The following is a 22597-nucleotide window of genomic DNA, read 5'->3' as shown; positions in this document are numbered from 1 at the left end:
ACCTGCATAGCAGGGCTGTTAGCAACCACGGTGTATTGAACTGGTTTGTATGTCATGGTAACACCTTATGGATTAACTAGCACAGCAGTCTCCAAGATGTGCACTGGCTGCCATTTTGGATATGCAAACTGTGGCAGGGAGGGTGCCACAGCTTGTCATGGGTAATCTGAGGGCTAAAGAACGCTTGAAAAGTCTTGAAACAACCCATTTTGAAGTATGAACTGGCCTCTTGTAAGGGCTCTGCCAAATCCTCTATTGCCCACCCTGCAGGAAAAGAGATTAAATGGCCCTCTGTCTTCTCTTTGTGTACTTGGGATTGGATGACTTGACTCTTTACTGGAGCACTGATTTGTGTAAGGACACCTAGGGCTTATGTTTAACCCAAACCCTGTAAGTGCTTTATGTTAATGAAGCACACTTCTCCTTGAAGTAAGCATTGCAGAGTCTCTGCAACTTATTTCTGGGCATGAGCTGGACAGAGAGAATTGACACCTATTTTCCCTTTCCTAAGAAGATGACTTAGAACATGTCAGTATTTGGCTAAACAAAAAGTAGCACTTCATTTTGTTTGCTGCTTCAGGGGTGAAACTATCCTTTTTTCTAAAAGCTTGCCTGAAACAAAGAAAGGGGCTCCATTCTGAGCCACTCCATCAAGTTCAAGCTCATGCAATAGATTCATCTGGTTCGATAGGGTCTCCACCCGGGATATCCAGCATGCATTTGTAGTTCCTGTTATACTAGCCAGTGTGGTGTAGTGGTTAAGAGCGTGGGACTGGGACTCAGGCGATCTGGGTTCAAGTCCCCGCTCAGCCATGGAGTCAACTGGGTGACTTTGGGCCAGTCACAGACTCTCAGCCCAACCTACCTCACAGGGTTGTTGTTGTGGGGATAAGATGGAGGAGGAGAATGGTTGCCTGGAGCCCTTTGTAGGAAAAAGGCAGGCTATAAATCGAAAAATAAATAAATAAATAAAATACTCTTTGCCCCACCTGAATTTTATTTTCCTTTTTAATCTTTTTAAAATTAAAACTTTTAAAAGTCTACCTTGCTACAAAGTGAAGTGCTTCAGCACCATCTTTATTTAAATTTAATTGAGTTGTTTTGTACCTTGGAACTCAGAACTCATTTCACATGCCTTCTACTATTTTTAGCTTCTCTTATACATTTCTTATAGTCTCATCAATTTGGCTAATGGGCAAAGACATGCCCACCATGGCAGCCCTTTCATGAATGAAAGAGAGAGCACCTGTGACACTCAAAATTCCAAATATCTCCATTAAGCCACAAGTTTGGTCTATGCTAACTGGCAGAGGGTCTTCAGGGTTTCAGGTGTGAGGCCTTCCCAGTACAGCCTAAAGATGGCAGAGATTGAATCTGAGACTTTCTGCATGCAAAGCCAGTGCTCTGCCACTAAGTTATGGACCTTCCCCATTTTGCAATTTGCTCTGTGTTAGGCAAGAAGCTGCAAGCACAGTACTGTGAAGGAACACAAATTCCCCCATTCTTTCTAATAAGCTTACCATTGTCTCTGCGGTAATGAGCAGTGAGCTAATGGAGCTCATCTGCAAGTTGAAATAATTCCCTTTGCTACAGAACTCCCATTGCTACAGAACCCTTTGCTACAGTATAAATATGGAGGGAAAGAGGAGAGATTATTAGCTTAACATAATAGGTTTGAAGTTCACCCTATAAATATTGTCATCATGAACACCAGTAACTGGCAATCTGCTTTGCTATGTGTATTTAAATCAAATGCTAGGTAATTAAAAATTGGAATCAAGAAATGGAAGACAATTAGGAGGTATTTATGGGATACCCTTGTATGTTTGATTACATCAAATGTCCAAGCAGACAAATAAAAGTGCAGTATAAATTAGAAAGCATAACATTAAATGTGCTAGCTAAGTAACATAAATTGTCAGTTTTTAAGGGCTTTGCTGGCAGTCCAGTGTTTAATATGGATGGTTTCAACATCACAGTTCCTCCAGACACAAGTGAGTGGAAGTTGTTAGTATTCATGGCTGTCTAGAAGCAGCAATGAGCTGGGTGATGACTAATAAATTAAGGTTGAAGGCGCTCTTGATCAAGAGACACAGGCAGACTCTAGAGCAGGCATTCAGCCTGTTTTGAATGAGGTAGGGCTTCTCCTGAAAAAACAGGTTTACAGTATAAAGGTGCTTAGCATTTGCATGCTCAGGCAATGGCTGTAATCAGGAGCTGCTTTCCACAGCTTAAGCTGGTACACCAGTTGCATCTGATAAGTTTATTCTTGGCCACATTGCTTCTAGATTGGACTACTTCAATGCACTCTACATGGGGCTCCCTTGGGAGACTCCTTACAACTTCAGATGATCTGGAATGCACCAATGAGAATCTAGATTGTTTATGGGCCCATATTACACTGTCCAACAAAGGCTACCTTGGTTACCAGTTAATTTGCAGCCACAAGTCACAGTGTTGGTGATGGACTTTTAAAACCTTAAATGGCTTACGTTCAGGATGGCTTATGGACTGCCTGCTTTCATGCCCGCCTGCTCATGCCTTAGGATCGGATGGAAGATTCCTTCTCAGTGTGTCAACTACAGTGCAGCCTCTGTTGTTGAGGATGAGAGAAAAAGCCTTTTTCTGTGCCTGAACCTATATTGTGGAACAATTTTCTCGGGAGGCTTGAATGCTCTTTTTCTGGATGGCATAAGCCTCTTGTTCAAGCAAGTGTTCATTTGGTTAGATGTTTTTAAATCTGATGTTTCTGTTTTAAGCATCTGGCTTTGTTGTTGTTTGAAATATTACTGTATTTTATGTTTCTTAATTCTTGTTAACTGCCCCAAGGAATATATAAATGCAAGAATGGCAGATTAGAATGTTCAACAATTACAACAACAACAATTAGGGCACACTTAAATCAGTGTTATATGGAGAGCCCATGCATTATTTAGTTATATATTCATTTATTTTCAATCAGCCCAATAAAAAGTTCTCTGGATGTATCACTACAACTGAAACAATAGGATACAATATAAATCTGTGAAATCTATTATTTGAACATTTTTTTCATATTGCTCAGTAGACAAAGTTCTCTGGATGGTTTACAACATTACATAAAAACAATACAATAAACATGCCATAAAATCTTCTTAAATGAAATGTAAAAACAGCTACCTACATACAGTGAAGAATAACCCTGTTAAAGAAAAACAGCTGGGATGGGTAATCCCCTCAAGCATTTGGCTATCCATGCATTTCCTTAAAAGTCTTTGCATAAAGGACCATCTTAACCTGTCCCTGCAAAGATGACAAGATTAGTGCCAGGTGGGCCTTAGTGGGGAAGTCATTCCATGGATGGGAAGTTATCCCGGAGAAAGCCCTCCTCCTTTCTGCTGCTGTCTGAGCCTCTCTTGAAGTTGGCACCTGGAGGAAGACCCTAGATGTTGTGCATGAAAGGATACCTCAAAGGATAAAATACAAAGCAAAGAACAAGTAGCAGAGGAATAAATATTGCATATATATGAAGACAGACCTAAAAGCTGTAACACTAAATATGCAGCCTTTCCTGAAACATAAGAGAGAATATCTAGACCCATTTAAAAGTGCATTATTAGAATTCCTTCCATATAATTTAGTTCTCCCTTTTTATGTTTGTAGAAGGGGAAATAAGCATAGTCATTGTACTGCTGATAGATAAACTGGTCTAGTGCATCTTTTCCCTGTATTGTTTGATTGTGAAGTAAGAAAATGTCTTACAATAAACAAACATCACCTCACTGACTTAAAAAATGTAAACGTACAATAACACTCTTATATCTCCATTTCTTATCAGGTGGCTGTGAAAGTTATTGATAAGAAAAGAGCCAAAAAGGACACCTATGTCACCAAGAACCTGAGGCGTGAGGGCCAGATCCAGCAAATGATCCGACACCCTAACATTGCTCAGCTGCTGGATATCTTGGAAACTGAAAACAGCTACTACCTTGTCATGGAGCTATGCCCAGGAGGGAACTTAATGCACAAAATCTATGAGAAAAAGAGATTAGAGGAGCACGAAGCACGCAAATATATCCGCCAGCTTATTCTAGCGGTTGAGCACCTACATCGTGCCGGGGTGGTTCACAGGTAAAGTCATCCTGTGGCTGTTTCATATCTCATAGAAAGGTCAAAAAGGCTAATTCAGATGACAGTAGAAATTCCTTTCTCACTGGCTAGATAATATGGAAGTGGAGTAAAGCTCTTGGAGCTCACTCTGCCACTCTGCTTTACTACCACAATTTCATTTCAATTGCCTGAAATGCCAAACTCCGTAAAGTGTGAAGGGAAGATGCTAGTCTCTAAACTTTTATGGGCATGTGCCAGAATGCCATGGTCATTTATACTTCCTCAGTAGATATCCTCAAGGGTGTCCAGGAGCACATCCTTTCTCCTGTTCCTACAGCACTTAGTGCAGCAAACACAATTGCTATACGTAAAGTGGTCCTGCACCTAGTATAAATATCTCTGTTCATGTCCACTCATATAGCTATGCAGTCCTGAGTATCTAGTTAATTACTTCTTTCCTTAAGTAAGTATGGCTTGTGCAGGAATGCCAACATTTGGGACGTGGATGTATGAATAAATGATGTGTTGCGGAAATAGTTTATATGCCAGTTCCATCCCTTTCTGGAAACAAGAGTTGTGGTCCTATCATTACTTACCTTGGGGTTGTTAAGTACTGTTTTGTACACTTTTGTGACCATTTTAGTATGGGCCTGCCCATGTCAACAGTTCTGAAACCTGACTAAGTCACTCTCATCCATCAATTCTTGTTTGCTATCCTTTTAAATTAGAAGAGGGCCCTAAAGAAGGAGTGCTGGATTCATGTTTTAGAAAAGCAAACTTCATTCTTGCCTTAAGTACTGTTGGCAATAAAGTTATTTTTAACTCTATTCTAAAAATAACAGTACTCACACCTCCTCTGTGATCTTTTAGGTGTTCATATTCTCACTTCATGATAAACAAAGCAGGATAGTTGGAAGTCTAATGTAGGCTAGAATTTCTGGCTACTGTACTCTTACAGCTTATTTCTATGAGCCCTAAGCTTGTTCGAAGGTGACTGTAGGTGCTTGGCTGGAATGTAGCCTTCTAACAGCTACAGGATCAAGCTTGTCAGCACTGTTATTCAGCAAGTACAATCATCAATGATTTGTCCCTGTGTGTTAAACCTGGTAACTAATTAGAGTGAGAGGAGGGGACGTTTCATTTCATAACCAACTTGAATTATGTTGATTATACTAGCAAATGGTAAGAATCAGAAGCTTTCCTGATTCTGAATTAAGGAGCGAAAGCATTTCTTTCTCAGGAAAATGTATGGTATTATAAGCTCAAACAGAAGGAATCCTCCAAATCAGTGATTTGCAGTCTGTCTTCTTCCTACACAGCACGCTAACAGCATGGCTTGCAACCACACAAGAAGAGTCTAACATGGTAGTCCTTGGGGTGTGTGGAAAAGCACAGTTCCTGTCTTGACCACACCTTCCCTTGCTAGCTCCAAGCCTAACAAAAATCACCCCCTCCATGCTGCAATTATCAATAAAAGATCCCATTGCTGGTAATTAACTGGTAGCAAAACCTCCTTAGCCTTGTGAGCTAAGTTCTGTACATTACAACAGAACATTAGCTGTTAAAGCAGCAAGAAGGAGCAATCCCAAATCTATGCTAGATAGCAATTGTTGCCTCTTTCTGTGGCGAAAGAAGAGCATTTCAACTGGCAGTATATTGTGAAGCATTCTCCTTTTGGAAGGTATTTACACAGGCCTTCATGCTGTCAAAAACAGGATGAATATTAAGCCTCCTAAGGGAGTAAAGACAAGAAAGACAATGGAGCCGAAAGCCTTGGGGCTTGCAATAGCATCCCGCAGGAAACTCTGAACAACCCTTTTAAAGTAATTTTATCCAAATTCAATCCTATTCAGTGCAATTACTGTCAGAATATCAAAGTAAAGAATTCAATAATGTGCCAGCAGCAAAGACAACTTCCTGTGTATCTGTTTTCTCCCACTGTTCCTTTCATTGTGGAACTAGACACATACCACATCCTTGAATTTTATTATTATTTTACATAGCAACATTTTGGGAGATGTGAGAATATGTGGTGGGATGCTATTTCTAGATTTTGCCAGTATAATTGTATTTAGATATGAGAAACCAAATTTGCGTGCTTCTAAGCCATGAAATCACTGAGTGGCATTGGACTACCCACTATCTCTCAACCTTGGTTTCTGTCAAGCTATCAAATCCATTTCCAGTCAATTATATTTATTAGGCAAACTACAAACAAACAACTGTTGCCCCAGGCTTCAGACACTATCCATTTACATTACATCCAAACAAGACAATAGTTCCAGACAGGCTTTGTATAACACAGTACCTCATAAGCTTCTGCTGAGTCCCTGAGTTGGAACACCAAGAAAGGGAGTTGTCACAAAACTGACATGGTCTTCTAAAGTTCGCTCTTCTCAAGCTGAGCAGATGACCAAGACCTTCCCTCAAGGTGCATCTTGCCACAGGGTTACGTGCCTGGCTGCAAGTCTTTCTGAGTACCATAAGAACCTGCATTGCCCACTCCTTTCCAACTGCCCCCTGACTTTGGGATGACGTATTCCCAAGATCCCGCCTTCCTATGGGTTCAGAGGGCCCAGCTGGTCTGTCCTCCAAAAGATTAAATGACTGCAGGGTCTCCTGCTCTCTGTCTCTGCTATTCTTGCCAGTTTCCACACCCTTGGTGCCTTGATAACAGCTCCCCCTCCTTGTCTGTTGCCAAGACTTCTTGGGGCATGTCTGCCTGTCTGACTTCCCTATATCTCATCTGGAGGTTTGCAGAGGTATTTACTTCCCCACCCCCTTTGAAAAGTCAAAAGAGGTTGAATACTTTTGCAAGGTACTGTACCAATCAGTATTTTTAGCATGCTCACACAGCCCATGTTTTCTCCAACAGACACTGATAGCAGCATGGAATGTAACCACAGGAAGACATGTGTGGTAGATGCTACACTATTCTCATAAAGAGAGTATAGCATCTTTTAGCCCAGGGTGGGCTAATTTTGGCACCTGTATCTCCCATGAGGAATAGGCATAGCTAATATCAAGGGATCATGGGTGTTGCAGTCCAACGAAATCTGAATGAGTACAAGTTTCATGTTCCCCTGGATAGAACATTGCCAGAATATGGTGTAGTGAATCTCTCCAGGAACAATAAAATGAAGTTGATCCCAAAAAGATGGTTTTCATAACATATTCACTGCATATCTACCCACACTGAAAACACATTAATATTATTTCAAAGTAAGATTAATTAATTGCTTTTGCAAGGACAAGCAAAATAGTTCATGGACTCTATCATATGGATGTCATAAGCACAGACATTCAGTTCCATTCTCTTTTACCCTTCATGGTATCAGAGTACATGTAGAAGAATTCCAGGTGTTGCCACGATCTTTATGGAAATCCTTGGAGAAAGCACAATTTCTTCTGCCCCAAACCAAACTACTGCAGCTACATGTTTCATCCCGATTCATTTCTATGGAACAAATATAGGATGCTATTTAGGAAGAATCTTAAGGGGTGTCAGTAGCATAAGGTTGCGGTCCTGTGCTCCATCTTTGATAGGTCCTTAGTTGGGCTGTTACGAGGATTACGGGAAAAGAGATTGTACAGCATTTTGGACATTACAAGGGGCATGGCATTGCTAATAAAACAATAACAAAAACCTATGGGAGTGTTCACGTAGCAGCCCCTAGTTCAGTTATTTTGGGCTTCTAGATTTAGTTTCCTGGCATGTATTGCTTGATTCATCCTACTGATTTTAAGTATATGTAGTCTGCTGCTGCAGTATTCATGTCAGAAATCTGCCATGCTGAGAATTACTTCCTTTGAAATGCAAAGCTGTCTTTTCTCCCATAGAGAAAGTGCCTTAGGAATCCACTTACACTTTACAAGGTTACAAATATTCTGAACTGTGCTTTGAACTCCATGAGCCATTCCCCACCCCCCACCCCGCTTCACTAACATCATGACGTCATCATGGATTTCCACCTTATTTCACCTGCTTTTCTTTTTCAAGTCAAAGATTAAACCCACTAATTATTATTTGAATTCGTAACTGATTTGTGTTTAAAAAGTGATTAAGCACTGCAGCTGTTTTTTCTGTATAAAAATTGGGGTTAATTAGATAAAAGGGTTTGTGTGTGTGTTTAATGGGGACTAGCTTACTATAATCATTACAAAACTGATACCACAGTTTTTACTGCAGAATTAACACTAGTCTGGACCATGTTAGCCAGTCTTGCAGTGGAATTGCTCAAAGTCTCGTATCATACAACAACTGGGTTGTATGCATTTCAAAATAAATTAGCACTCTCCTCTTTGACCTATTTATTCTATTTGTTTTATGAGAATATTGCCAAGGGTATTGCTTACTCCAGCTCCATTTTTTAGCATAAAACATAGATCATATTGACAGTGGTTAAAGAAATGAGAGTGGTTAAGGAAACTTGGAAGATAGGAAAAACTTGATAATTTGAATGCTCATTTAAAATGTTTTGTATATTTCAGAGATCTGAAGATAGAAAATCTTTTGCTTGATGAGGACAATAATATCAAACTCATTGGTATGAAACGCTTGCAGCATGTTACGATTGATGTTTCTGTTAATGATGCAGAAGTGACAATATATAATGATGCTTTGTGGAGGAATTTGTTAAAAGTAGTGGCAATTCTATGATATTCTAATTGGATGGAAAGCAATTCAGTGAATACTGATAAGCATTAGTAAGCCTGAATATGCTATCTGGAAGTTAGACAAAGTTACTTCAGTAAGCCTTTCTTCCTTGTAAAACTGGAGCAATAAGAAACATTTTCACATGTAATACCAATTGGGTTTACAACAACAACTATTTGAAAGAATAATGCAACATGTAATGTGAGAAATTATAATTTGAATGATAATCTATAGAAAGTGACTTTCTATGACTTTGAGAATGGTGTGACAGAATCCCATTTTTGCATACTGAGAACCAGTCTTAAAAATGTATTCTCAGTCAGCCATCACTTTTCCCATAAATAAATTCACCTTCTGGTCTGTCTTCCTGGAAGCATGGTGTTTTTAGGAATAGAAAAATAATCATAGGAATAGAAAAATACTAATACTTGTGCAGGCATAAGTCAAGCCAGTATGACATTCTTACAAAGACTTAGAAAACAGAGTAAATCAAACAACTCTCCTATGAATCTAGCCAAGGCCCTTTTCTTGTACAATTTTATTTAATTAATTTCTCTCGTGCCTCCCTGCCAAAATTTACATTCAAAACAACTAACAATAATAAATACATATTAAAATATTATGTAAAATGTAACATTGAGTTTAAAAGATTAAAAAGAATTGTCTGTGCTTTAAGAAGAGTAAGAACCTAACTCTGCCCATTAGCTTTTAGTAGACTGAAGGCTTCCATTTTCAGGAGCTTCTTCCTTCCCACAGTCAGTTGGGGTTCTTAGCCACATAGCAATAGGCAAAACCCTTTTCAGCCAACATAATCATCTGCAAAATCAGAATGAAGGGTTTGCTGAGAAGACTTAAAAACATTTTCAATGGCCCCTTGATTATACAGCTGCCAGTCAACTACATTCAGTACACTATTTGTCCATTTTCTGCAGACACCACAGATCAGTCATCCTCTTTCACTCTCTGTTTGTAGCTCCTATTAGTGCTGGTTGTGGGCACTGAAAGGAAAATGTTCCTCTTACAAGAACATCTGCTTATTATATATTTAATTCTGTGCCTACTCATTTTTTAGCAGCAATGAGTCTGGGTGTTGCCAGATGACAATTGCTTAAAGAGAGAGGCTTCATCTCCTCAGAGGGGATGAAAATTATGTGAAATTAGGCCAGAAAAATCACTGAATGAGCCAACCCTCTGTATGAGACAAAACTTTGCATAAGGCTGTTTGTAGATATCTAAAAGGTATAAATTGTAAACTAGGGAAGGAAGTCAATATTTTTAAACTGACTTTGTTTACTTTTCTATTTCTCCAAGTAGCCTGGGGAAAATATAAAATCTTGAAACTTTGCCTATGAAAAATAGTGGTCAGGAACATAGAGAAGAGATACTATAAACTGTTTGTCAGCGATCACCAAACAACTCAGTTTAATGGCTTGGTGAGAGAAGATGGTTTATAAAGTTGCACCAACAATATCTAATGTGTTTATAACTTCCGTATCATAGAATCATGGACTAGTAGAGTTGGAAAGAGTTTAAAGGCCACTGAGTCCAACCCCCTTCTCAGTACAGGATAGCAAGTTAAAGTATCCTGTTATGGAGCATTTGATAACTTAACAGTACATAAATCTGATATATATGCAGACACAGACAAAATAATATATACATAAGTAAACTAGAATGCTTAAAAATACTCCAAAAATGTTTTGCACTTGCTTAAAGTATATAAAGAGAATCACCTGTGTAGTGGATGGTGGGAGAAGATGCATAGGTCACCCTGGAACAAAGTGAAATGAAATGATGAAGAAATTAAATTATCTTTTCTCAAATCTATTCACTTCTGATGGCCTCAAATGCAAAGGATTGTATTCTGTTATGCATCTCCAATTGAAGTCAACTCGTAGCTTTTAACAAACTGAAGGTTTTGGACATGAAATTGACCATTTAAAAAAACTTGAAATGCAAATTTCTAACAGTAGGTAGATTTTGGTTCAAGGTAGTCCAGATAACTTTGCAATTCTAAGACTCTTACTAAAAGAAATTTGCTAGGAGAAATTTGCTAGATGGAACCTGCCTAAACAAGGCTTCCATCAGGATGATGCCTTTGCCAGTTATATAAACTGAACCTGGGAAAACAATGCACTGTTAGATGCTATGGATTACCAACACCCACTATTTCAAAGTGGATCATACCAGCCCAGTATCTTAAATACAGCCACCAACCATTTATAGTATGTGTGTGTCTGTTTCCTCAGACTAGGCAACCTGGTACCATCAAGTGGTTTTAAACTACTACTCCATAATCCTTTGCCAGTCATGTTGCCTGGGTAGATGGGAGTTGTAGTACAAAACCATATAGTGGGTGCTAGATGGCATATTCCTTACATAGAGAAATTATTAGCTACAAGAGGTATTAGCTAAAATTTCCTGATTTTCAACCACTCCATATCTGCATGTGGTGTTACACATTTTAAGAAGCAAGAATCATTTAAACACTACTTTTACAGTGCAACCTTTAAGTGAAAAAATCAAATGAGCAGTGTTAAGGGTCAGTTTATTTTCTTTTTCACAGACTTTGGCTTGAGCAACTGCACAAGTATCCTGGGCTACTCTGATCCATTCAGCACGCAGTGTGGTAGTCCAGCCTACGCAGCACCTGAGCTTCTTGCAAGGAAAAAGTATGGTCCCAAAATAGACGTTTGGTCTATGTAAGTACTATGATTGAAAAGGTTACATGTTTGCTGAGGGGGAAGGGGTTCTTATTTTACTTTTATGTAAGCAATAGCACAAAGTTCTGATTGGAGATGCGAGGAAATTTATTTATTTGTAGTATTTCTATACCTCTAAGTATAATAAAATCCCTAAGGCTCAATCCTATCCATGTTTAGACAGAAAAAAAAATCTCAACATGCTGGATGGAGCATGCTGGGAGCTACAGGCCCTTTTTCTGTCTAAACATGGGCCAAGCAAATATAATATTTTATAATTCACCTGGAGTTTTGCATCCGTGTGGTGCCTAGAAGCAACATGTGTGATAGCCCTATATGAGGTCTGCAATAGCAATTCCGTATGGCAATGGCACGCATCTGATACATTCTTAAGGTATCAGCTATAACAAATTATACAAATCCCTCACCCTCATCCACTTGCGCTTCTTATCATACTTTTAAAAACACTTGAACTCTTCAGTAGAAGAACATCCTTCCCACAATAGAGTGATAGTCATACAAATCAATATATGGCTTTCTGTCTAGATGGATGATACAAAATAATGTTGATCATGTGCAAAATAGCAGATTTTAGTAGCTAATTATTATATTCTAGCATTGCTGTTGATGCAGAGAAAATGGAAGTGATGGATTGCATGCAGTATTAACTCTACTAGAATAGACCACGTGAAATGACAGGGCTTAAATCAGAATCACATTCGATATAACCCTATATATTTGATATAACCCAATATAACATTTGATAACGCCTGCCTGTGGTATCTTGGAGGGTACTGCCAGTCCGAATAGGCAGTGGTGGACTAGATGGACCAAGGGTAGCTTCCTACGTCCGTGTCCATTGCCTAGGAAACCTGCGTCTTATTTGCATGCCTGACCTTGTTCCTAGTGGAACTGCTTGCTTGGCTTCGCTGTTTTCCCAACTGCTCTTCTTTTACAGCGGTGTTAACATGTACGCAATGCTGACTGGGACGCTGCCATTTACGGTGGAGCCATTCAGCCTGCGAGCTTTATACCAGAAGATGGTAGACAAAGAAATGAATCCTTTCCCCACTCAGCTTTCCACAGGTAAATAATGCAGTTGTGTATGTGCGCCTTGATTTTGCTTCCCTACAGCCCCCATAATGCATGTGGTGCATCACACCTTCAGTTGCCAGTAGGCAAGTCTGGGGCAAAACCGTAATGGATGTAGCGAATGAATATGTCTGGCCTTTAACGGCATGCCGGTTAGGAACATCTGATATTTTGTTTTGTTTTAAATTTAGCAGAACTGTAGTCTTCCTCCGCACAGTCGAGCTACTCAGGAGGGAATCCTATTGCTCTCTCTGGGAGTTACTTCTGGGAAGTTTTCAGCCAGGAGGTTTTAAAGTCAGTCTATCCAATTGGCTGTAGATGTGATTGCTTATAAAAAGATTCCTTTGCCCTGTGTGCCCTCAGAAAACCTGCACTCTTTTGCTTTCACACAGCGCTAGAGGTAATTAATCATATTGCGGCTCTGGATTACGAAATGCTTTCTACTTGCAGATTCCAGAACACTGGTGTCTTATCTTTTTGGCTTAGGAACATTAAGCACAGGATCTGTTTGGGGGCTTGTTTTTCCTTCTTGTTCAGTGGTATCGGCATCAGGCACTTTTTCTTGGGAAAGATGCACACACTAAAGTTTTATGGGCTTAAATTGGAAACAATTAGGGTGTTTGGTATTTTCATTTTGGAGAGCTCCCGGTTGCTGCCATTTATATAGGCTGGTCTACATCCAAACTTCCATGAGCACTGAATTTATATGCAAAAGTATAACATCTGGGGAAGCATTGGATGCAGTCTGTGTACTAGCAACATTGATGTTGATCTAGCATTAACTGAAGCTTGTGCAGCTTCAATAGTATTTGGTAGCAAGAAGAAATTTGGTAGCATGACATAAGTGGTAAAAATGGAGCCATTTTCTTTTAAAACAAGATGCTCAAGGGGATTTGCTGCCCATTTCAGGCAAAATCATGCTCCCAGGAGCACAATTTTGTATCAGGTGTCCAATAATAAGGTGTCTCTTGTATCTGGATATTCAGTATACCTCCCTGTATCTTTTCAAAAGAAAAATGGCTCCTTTGCTACTGTGCTGCCGAACAGCCTGTTGTAGTAGCAAGAACTATTTATGTTCCGCAAGGGTTTGGTTTTATGGTAAAGTGACATTAATGGCAGTGGACATCCCTGAATCATCTCCTAACTGCTGTGCACTGTGGACCAGAATCTACTCAGGTTGATGGCATAACTTCTCTTGGCTTTAGAGAGGACAGCCTTTTGCCATGGTACATTACAGCATCAGATAAAGGGATTCATCTCTCCTATTCTGTGTTTAGTTTTAGTTTAGGGATTAGAAGAGATTACAATGGAACTACATCTAAAATGAATCATAAGGTTTGTCTTTTTCAGTGTGGCAACTGTGGGTTAACATTTTGGAGTTGTAGTGTTTCAAAACTGTTCTTAATGGATTGTTTCTTTATGGGAACTACTGAAACTTTGATGGTTTTTCAGATGTATAAATGCATGAGTTATTTGCAGTGGTCCAGTGAAATAAACAAAAAAAGCACTTTTGGTAATACGTTGGTGGTGTAGGATTGGCTATTTTTGGTGTTTGTGTCAACAATATCATTGCTGTCAAGAGCACTTGATTAATATCAGGCAAATGCACACACATAAATAAGTAAGGCTAGCATGATGACAAGTCTATGAAATGCAAATGTTATTGCAGGAATTCAAATGCCTTCACGGTAATGCTCTTTCAGCCTGTTTGATATGCCAAAATCTGCTTCCCCAGAAATGGGAAATTAATGGTGCATATATAAAGATGCTAGCCATTATGTCATGTTGTATAACATTAAGCATCAAGATTTGATTTAAGGCAACCCATTCAGTGACTGCACATTCAGTGACTCTTCAAACAATAATTTAATATGATAGTCCTTCTTATCTCATTGGCCTTGCATCAGTACAGAGCAGAAATTCTGTTCCTTACTTCAGAAATCGCTGCCCTAGACAAGATGTTAGATCCAGGATGAAAAACTGTGTTTCTTTGCTTCTCAGAGGACAATGGCACATTGCTAAATTTAAATTACTGCTAGACTGCACCAAAGAATACATGTGCTTATGCATTCAGACAGCTTGATGAAAATGTTAACCCAGTGCACAGCTGCTGCGAAAAAAGGCAAGCTCTGTGTTAGGAAAAATTAGGAAAGGAATAAAAAATAAAACTGCCAGGGGCATATTCCCCTTATACAAATCTTGGGTGTGATCACACTTGGAATACTGTGTATGGTTCTAGTTGCCCCACCTGAAAAAGGTCATTATTGAGTTGGAAAAAACACAACAGCAACTAAAATCATGAACACTTTGGAACAATTCTCCTTGAGGAATGAGTGCAACCACTAGGATTGTTTAACTTAGCAGGGAAAAGGTGAGTAAGGAGAGACATGATAGAAGTGTTTTGAATTATGTACAGTGTGTAGAAAGTCAGAGGGGAAGATTTTTTCCTTCTTCCAGAACACCAGAAACCAGGGTCACCCCATGAAGTTGATCAGTGGAAGATTTAGGACAGATAAAGGAAGTACTTCTTCACACAGCGCATAGTTAAACTATGGAATTGGCTGTCATAGGAGCTAGGGGTAGCCACCAACCTGGAAAGCCTTTCAAAGGGGATTGGACAAATTCATGGAAGAGAAAGCTTTCCATGGCTGCTACCTGCATTATCACAAGCAACATGCATCTGCACTCAGCTGCGGAAAAGTTTGGGCAGGCGGAACTGTGGCACTCATCCTGCCTGGGGGATCCTCTGGGCAGCTGGTCTGCTGCCATGTGAACGATGCTGGGCTGTTCTGATCTAGCATGGCCTTTCTCATGTTCTTACTCACACTTTAAATGCTATTGTGAATGGGAGAAGAATGCCTTCCTCCAGGAAACTAGCTTCAGCCTTGAGCTGACATAGCCCAAGGAGAGGAGCAGAGACCAAATGGAAAGCAAGGATGCATGCAACCATATTTACAAGAAATTGCAAAGAGGGCTAGTATGATGCCTAGGCTTGATTTTCTTTGTGTCTGTCTTGCAGTTGTTTGATTTATATGCCAGGGCCGGGCTGGGGCCATTGGCAACTGCTGATCTTGATCTGGAAACTGCACTGTTAATTTAGGGGGTTTGAGGACAATGGCTATGATAAATCTGGAGGGCTAAATGCAGCAAGCCACACCCACCCACTTTCCTAGTGGCTAAGAATATAAATGTTGAGCTCGTTTACTTTCTCAGTGAGCAAGTATAAGAAAATGGACCAAAGAGCCGTTCTTGAGAGAACTGCAGGCCCAGGTTCCCAAGCTGGCCTTCTTAGGATCCCAGTCTGGCCGTACCCTTTCGGGGTTCCCCATGGGCCCTTCCCCTCGGCCCCACCCTCTTTAGCCTTTGATTCCTGTCCTTTGAGCAGTCTTTTTTGCATTCTAAAAGGTTTAAATGTGTCTCCTAAGGTCCAGTTACTAGCAGTAAGGGTTTCAAGCTATATTATGCTGGCTTGTTTGCATCCTGTTACTCCACCCCTTTTGCTTTTGGCTGTGGCCACTAGAATGCAGCCCCAAGAGCTCCACCAAGGTTGGGTTAGCCCAGAATTTAGGCTGAAAGTGGTTCCTGAATCTTCAAGATTTTGTATTCCTGCCCCCAGGCATCTGCATGCCTCCTGGAAACCCACAGGCAAGACATCAAAACTTTACCCCTCACACCCAATTCCCACCCTATTCTCCCAGTTTGCCAGATTTCATATCGGGCCCAGCCAATCCAGATATTCATGCTGCCAGATGATTACAGAGAATGATGCTGCATGAGCCATTCCTAAGATTCTGAGGCTTGAATGCTTTGAAGACTGTCATATACCACGGCAGACCCTTGATCTGTTTATCCAGATAGACCAGTTCTACCTGCAATGACTAGCACGGTCTCACCAGGCTTTCACACAGGAACAATTCCTAACTGGCACCTTTTGCATGCAGATCATGAGCTCTGCTGTCGAGCTGCAGCCCTTCTCCATGTGGTCCATGGTAACATACCAAGCTAAGTCCCAGCCCAGGAGTCCCTGACAATTGCATTCAATTTGCTTGTTTGTTTGTTTTTAAAAGATATGTTTGGTTGAGAAAATGTTGTAATTGCCCTTAGAAAGCTGTTTTATTGCCAACAGATAATATTACATTGAGAGGGCTACAATTTTCACTAGATGTGGAATCTGGAAACAATAATATGTCAAAACAAATGAGTCACAAAATATCCCGTAGGTTATATACAGTGCAGTGTTACACATGTCGGCCCAGAAAAAGGTCTCATTGGCTTGGGAAAGGCTTGCTCCCTGGTATAAAGTATAGAATTGCAGCCTCAGAAGTCCTTATTAAAGGAGGCTTTCCATAAAACCGTTTAGGAAATATATAACTGCTCTGTTATTGATTTTAGATGGGCTGGAGTCCAAAATTGTAGAACTTGGCTGTAACCTCAGACTAATTCATAGTTTCTCTTTTTTATGATGGCTAAGCTTCAGATGTATTCCATCTACAACAAGAAAATGAAGGAAGGGTTAGTGAAATTTCTTCAAAAGGGTTGCTTGTATGTGTGTGTGTGTGTGCGGACACACACACTGAGAGAGAGAGAGAGAGAGTGAGCAAGCGAGCAAGCGAGCACGCAAGCATTAACATTTACCTAAATGCCCATTTTATTTTCAGACCTTTCTTCTTCTCAGCTCAAAATTGCTTATGATGCAAAACTGTGCTCAAACTGGGCAAGCCCCATACTCAGTGCTACAAGGTAACAGCTGGTTTCCCAGTCATCAGCTCTGAAAAATGGTATCTTAGTAGTGTACAAGTGCATGGTCCATTAATCCAACTCAATGGAAAATTAAGTGCTGGCATTTCTAAGGATGAAACAATTTATGAATAGGAATAAATAAAGAAGAAAAAGAGGAAAGATGGCTTTTGGTACTGATGTTGTACCTAAAGAAACTAGAAATTGCAGCCTAAAGCCAAGTTACTGAGGTATACAAAATATGGTTGGTGAGGAATCAGACTGTATTGTCTGTAATTTCTGGAGCTCCTGACTACATGATTAACACTAGGATAAATTTAGCTGAATTTCTCATGTCAAAAAGAAATGAACGATGCTAGATGCTTCAGGGTTTAGATCAGGGATGTAGACCCTCAAGCCAGGAGGCCAAATCTAGATCTCTGGGGGTCCCAGTTCAGATCTGCAGGTTCCCTTAGAAGGCTATACTCCCTTTTCTTTTCCCCCAACTACTGACTATTGGTGGGTTTGCAGTTTTTCTGCTGTTCCCAGCCCCCATTATAAAAGGTTGCAACACATTTCCTAAGGCTTTGTCACTGGTGGTAAGAGCTTTAAGCCAAAATGTGCTGGGATTTTTGACCCTGCCCCCTTTGCCTTCACCCCTGCCTACCTCTGAATGCATTCCCAGGAATTGCTCTGAAATGGTCCCCAGAATGAAGAAGATTCAATGCCCTGATTTAGATAAACTGGGCACTCCTGCCCAAAGCTAATTAAGCTTCAGGAATGTCATTCCTGCTTGAGTTCAGGTTTTGGTGCCAGGTAGATCTTCTAAACATTGTAGTTTGGGGGCTCCATGGGGTGGACAGTTGTCGTTCACAAAACCTAGGCAGTTCTCGTGAGCATTTCACTTGATATTTCTGAAATTTATTGTCATGTTACCTGCTCACTTACCTGAGCCGTTTACCTCAGCAAGGGTAATGATTGCTCCTATATCACTTTTGAATCTGGCCCTCAATTTCTAGCATTAAGATCTTGGTGGTGCTGTCAGTTATAAGCTGGCCCATATCAGGACATTTTTCCTTCTTATAATTTATATTTACAGGCCTGTGGGAGTAGATCCACTTCCATGATAAGTCCATATTATGGGCAAGATAAAAGTCATGTCTGAGCATGCTGAAAGGAATAGATTTTTCTTCCTATTTTATTTATTTATTTAAAACATTTCTGTGCCGCCCCCATCGCAACAAAGCCTCGGGGCGGCTCGCAAAGAGTGAGGAGTGAAAGCTGTAATGATGGAAGTGACCTTTGGTTGCTTTGTGTACCTCAACAGGAAGCAGTTCTAGATTGGTTTGCTTTTATCTTAAAACATTTATTACTTAATAAATACAGGCTGCCCACTTAAAGCCAGAACAGTGGCTCTGTGTTTTGCCAAAGGGACTGCAAAAGGTGGAGTGAACATCTGTCCCATGTTTAACCCAGAGCAAATGTTTCCAGCTGTCGTTTCGTTATCTGGCCCAGTTCAGGGAAGGGAAAGTTAACTCAAGTATCTGAAATGAAGAAACCCATTACAGAGATTTGTAGGGCATTCTCAAGTCTGATTGATATGACATAGTTTCTAACTTGAGTTGCATGCTGCTACAAAATCCACACACACACATGCAAGTATGGATCTGGACTCCCCTCCTGTTTTTTAAAAGGACTTGTCCACCCAAATTCACCCAATATCCCTTCACGTTTTATGCAGCAAGTACCTACCTGGTAGGAAGTGATAGCTATGCAAGTGCATTGCCCTCAAGTTGCTAGAGAAATACATCCTCCAGCTCCAGTTGTTTCCTAGCTCCCATCCATTAAGTCAGAAGTGTCAAACTTCTTTCAGCCTAAAGACTGAATTCCATGTCATGTGTGCACCCTGGGAAAAGCAGCCAGAAGGGCCACAGTTTGTTGATAGGTTTGATAGGAATTGGAGTTCAGACAGTGAAGATGAAGCAGTTTTGGGGTGTCAGCAAACAACAGTATCAGATCAAGGCCAGCGAATGTCTGCAGTTCAAGCACCGTCTCCCAAGCTAGGTGGAGGTGGCAACCAACCATCCCATGGATAGATGGAAAGATAGCCCAGCAAGGGGTGGAGCTGGGGGCAGGAGATGACGAGAGCTCCAGTCTGCCCATGGGAGGATGAAAGGAGGACTCGGGCTCTGCTCAGAGCATGCACCAAGAGCTGAATAGTCTGCCAGATGTAGAGTCCCCTCTCCCTGAGGAAGTGTTGCTGGTTACTAGGAGGCAACACAGCTGGGAGGTTCAGCTGTCAGAGCTGCAGGAGGGGTGGAGACAGGTGAGGAATGCCAGTGCCCCACCTCTGAGCCGGTGATGGAGAAAGTCTCTTAAATGGGTTGAAGAATAAGGGGAGGGCTCAGAGAGTTCCACACTTTAGGCTGGATGAGCTCAGGAGATGTTTGACAATAAGGACGTGTAACAATTAAGGATTGTGAAAAGGAACTCTGAAGCAGCGTGTTCACTTGGGAAGAACCATGCCTTGTGACATTCCATTTCAGAGAAGCTCTTGGGGGCTGCCTTTCAGCAATGAGAGGGAACAAACATGCCAGTTTATTTTAGTTTAAAGATTAAAGCTTGGGCAAGGAATTTCAAACTCTTAGAATGGAATTGGGATCTACAGCCAGCTGGATTTGGCTCCAGGGCCTAAGGTTCTGCACCTTGCTTTAAGTACTGATGGAATTGCTACTTCCTGCCAAAAGGATTTCAAGGGGAGATGAAAAGGGTGCGTGTGTCCCGCCCTGGCCTAAGGACAAAAGCTGATTTTAGGGACATATTAAATGTTTTGGTAAGAAGGTCAAAATTGAATGTTGAATGTCTTTGAGAACTCTAGGATGCATACCATCGGACCAGGTGATTTGCTGACTTTCAGTTTGTCAATAAGGCTAAGACATTGATCTTTTGTCACTACTATCTGCCTTAATTCCCCCAAGTCCTTTCCAGAATACATAAGCTCAGGAACAGGTGTCTGTTTTGCATCCTCTGCTATACCGGATGGACAATCTTGGACAATCTGAAACTTCCTCCTCTTCATCTATTAAGGATGATTTAACTGGAACCCAATGCTACAAATCAAGGGGCCAGAAGCAAGTACCAATTCAGAGCCAGGCAGATATTTGCATGCCCCTGGCAGAAGTTTCTCTAGGGCAAATGTATAGTCAAAGAGAGGCAGAGTCGTCATACTTTGCTCAGGTGAAAGCAAACATTCTTACTTAACTGTAAGGGTGATTCAGATCAGATTTATTATGAGTCAGGAGGGGAGTTTACCCTTCCCCTATTTTAACATGAAATTCCATGCTGCTATGATGCCGATGCATTTATACCCTGCCTTTCTTCCTTTTGCAAGGAACCCTAGGCAGCTTGCATGGTTCTCATCTTCTTCAGTTTTATCCTCACAAGATTCCTGTGAGATGGGTTGGACTGAGAGTCTGGGAGTGGCCCAAAGTCACCCAGTGGGCTTCATGGTTGCGTGGGAACTAGAACCTGAATCTGTTTAGTCTCAGTCCAGAATGCTTAACCCCTGCAACACAGTGACTCTTGTACATCACATCCACACGTACCATGGGGAAGTTTTTAAAAAGGCAGAAAATGTACAACTCCGCTATGAGTGATAAGCAGAACATTTAGTCTGGCCTTTAAATTGATACACAACCTGTATTTAGTATGGCTACCTATATTGAGGCCAGGAAATCAGTTTTCTCTCTTCTGGCCAGAACTGCAGTTTAGAGGATGCACTTTTCTACAGGCTGCATTGCCTGACCACAGAGTGGCCATAGTGCAGGAGTGAAAGCGCTCCCTGAGACTGACTGCTGAGGTCCTGGTTTGAAATTGCTCTTGGCATCTTAGATGTAGAAAGGCATCAAAGGAGTCCTGCCCATTCACAGACACAAACCAAATGCAGAAGGCATTATTTGCAGGTCCCTGAGTAAATCTCTCTTTGGCATCATACTTGGGTTAAATTGGATAATAATCAGGTCTGTTTTTCAAGAAATATGGTACCTACTGGATGTTGAGTACAAATGCCATAGATGCATAGCGATAGCACCCATTTATGATTTATTAAACAAAACCCTTCTCTTCCTTGTCCCTTGATCTGATATGGGACATGAGCACACTCTTCCTTTTCCTGCCCTCATGTGGAAAGTCCTTGGCATTTTTGCTGGGTTTGGCTTTGGCTGTGGGAGTGGAATCCTTGCACAGTTCTGAAGAAGATTGAATGACAGTGTCTCTGTAGGAGATGCAGACTTTTAAAGGCTAATCAACCTTCCCTTTGGTAAAGGAAAATCACAGACTATTCAGGTTGTTGCTTCTCTTCCTTAACACGTGAGGTGCAGAAATACATCAAACCTGCCACTTTTAGTTGGAGTGGTGTTCTTCACAGCAGAAGGCAGGCATTATTGCTGTGGTCACGTTTTCCAAGCACTTGCTGTGGAACCTATCCAAAGTTATTTTGGCACTTGCTTCAAATATTTCCTCCAGTCACCGGTGAATGGACCAGATGGGCCTCTCACACAGTTGCACGTGGTGGCTGTTCTGGTACAAGTGACTTGCAAAGTAAAAATGAGAGTTATGCTGCTAAGTGCCAAGCCTCATTAACTGGTTGTGGGGAATACATATAATTGATTAGGATTATGCAATCAAAGAGCAGGATTTAACCCACTGGATTTAGAGATTACACTCACAACTTTTGTGCAGCTCAACCATTCTGAAGTGTAAATGCTGAAGCATGGACAGGGGAGCTTTTTAAGAAGGTAAATTACATGCCACTCTAAAGATTGGCTTTTATGACCCTTCTCTATAATAACCAAGGAAGTTCTAAGCTCTTGATTTAGATGTTTAAACATGTACCTAGACAGCACATTTCATGCTTACAAACCTGAACTAAATGATGATGTGAAGGCTTCATGTAAACATAGGTCCCTCCTTGACATGAATCAGACTGTCCCCATTACTCAGGAGTAAGCACCATTGATTTCAATGGGACCTTTAAACAAGTATTGCTTTAAGGGTGTAATTCTGTGCATTTTTAGACAGAACAAGTTCTACTCTGCAATTTGGCTGGGACCTGTAAGCCCTTTTTTCCTGCTAAAACATGCATAACATTCCTCCCTTACTGCATTTCTTTGTTTTAAAAATCTTGTGTATAACAGAATAATGGGGCACCAATCTGGGAAATGAGAGCCTAAATCCTTCCATCAGTGGTGATGTTCCTCACCTGCTTTTTGCATATAGTTATACCGGTCTGCTTCACAGGCTCGTACACACTGGATGGTAAAGCTGTCTAAAAATGTAATTT

At 40.8% G+C, this 22597-nt stretch overlaps 1 protein-coding gene across 1 annotated transcript in view; it reads left to right on the top strand.

Annotated features, from left to right (window-relative positions):
- HUNK (hormonally up-regulated Neu-associated kinase) overlaps window positions 1–22597 on the top strand; it is a 61148-nt gene that overhangs the window by 20903 nt on the left and 17648 nt on the right. The window contains exons 2-5 of the mRNA XM_044442448.1: window positions 3818–4110; window positions 8581–8636; window positions 11313–11448; window positions 12407–12534. Of these exons, the coding sequence (XP_044298383.1) occupies window positions 3818–4110; window positions 8581–8636; window positions 11313–11448; window positions 12407–12534 (613 nt within the window). The remainder of the gene's footprint in view (window positions 1–3817; window positions 4111–8580; window positions 8637–11312; window positions 11449–12406; window positions 12535–22597) is intronic.

Source organism: Varanus komodoensis, unplaced genomic scaffold, assembly GCF_004798865.1.
Source record: "Varanus komodoensis strain SLA01 unplaced genomic scaffold, ASM479886v1 scaffold4, whole genome shotgun sequence".
Lineage (NCBI taxonomy): Eukaryota > Metazoa > Chordata > Lepidosauria > Squamata > Varanidae > Varanus > Varanus komodoensis.
Note: the sequence above shows the minus strand (reverse complement) of the source record. Positions and strands in the feature narration are given on the sequence as shown.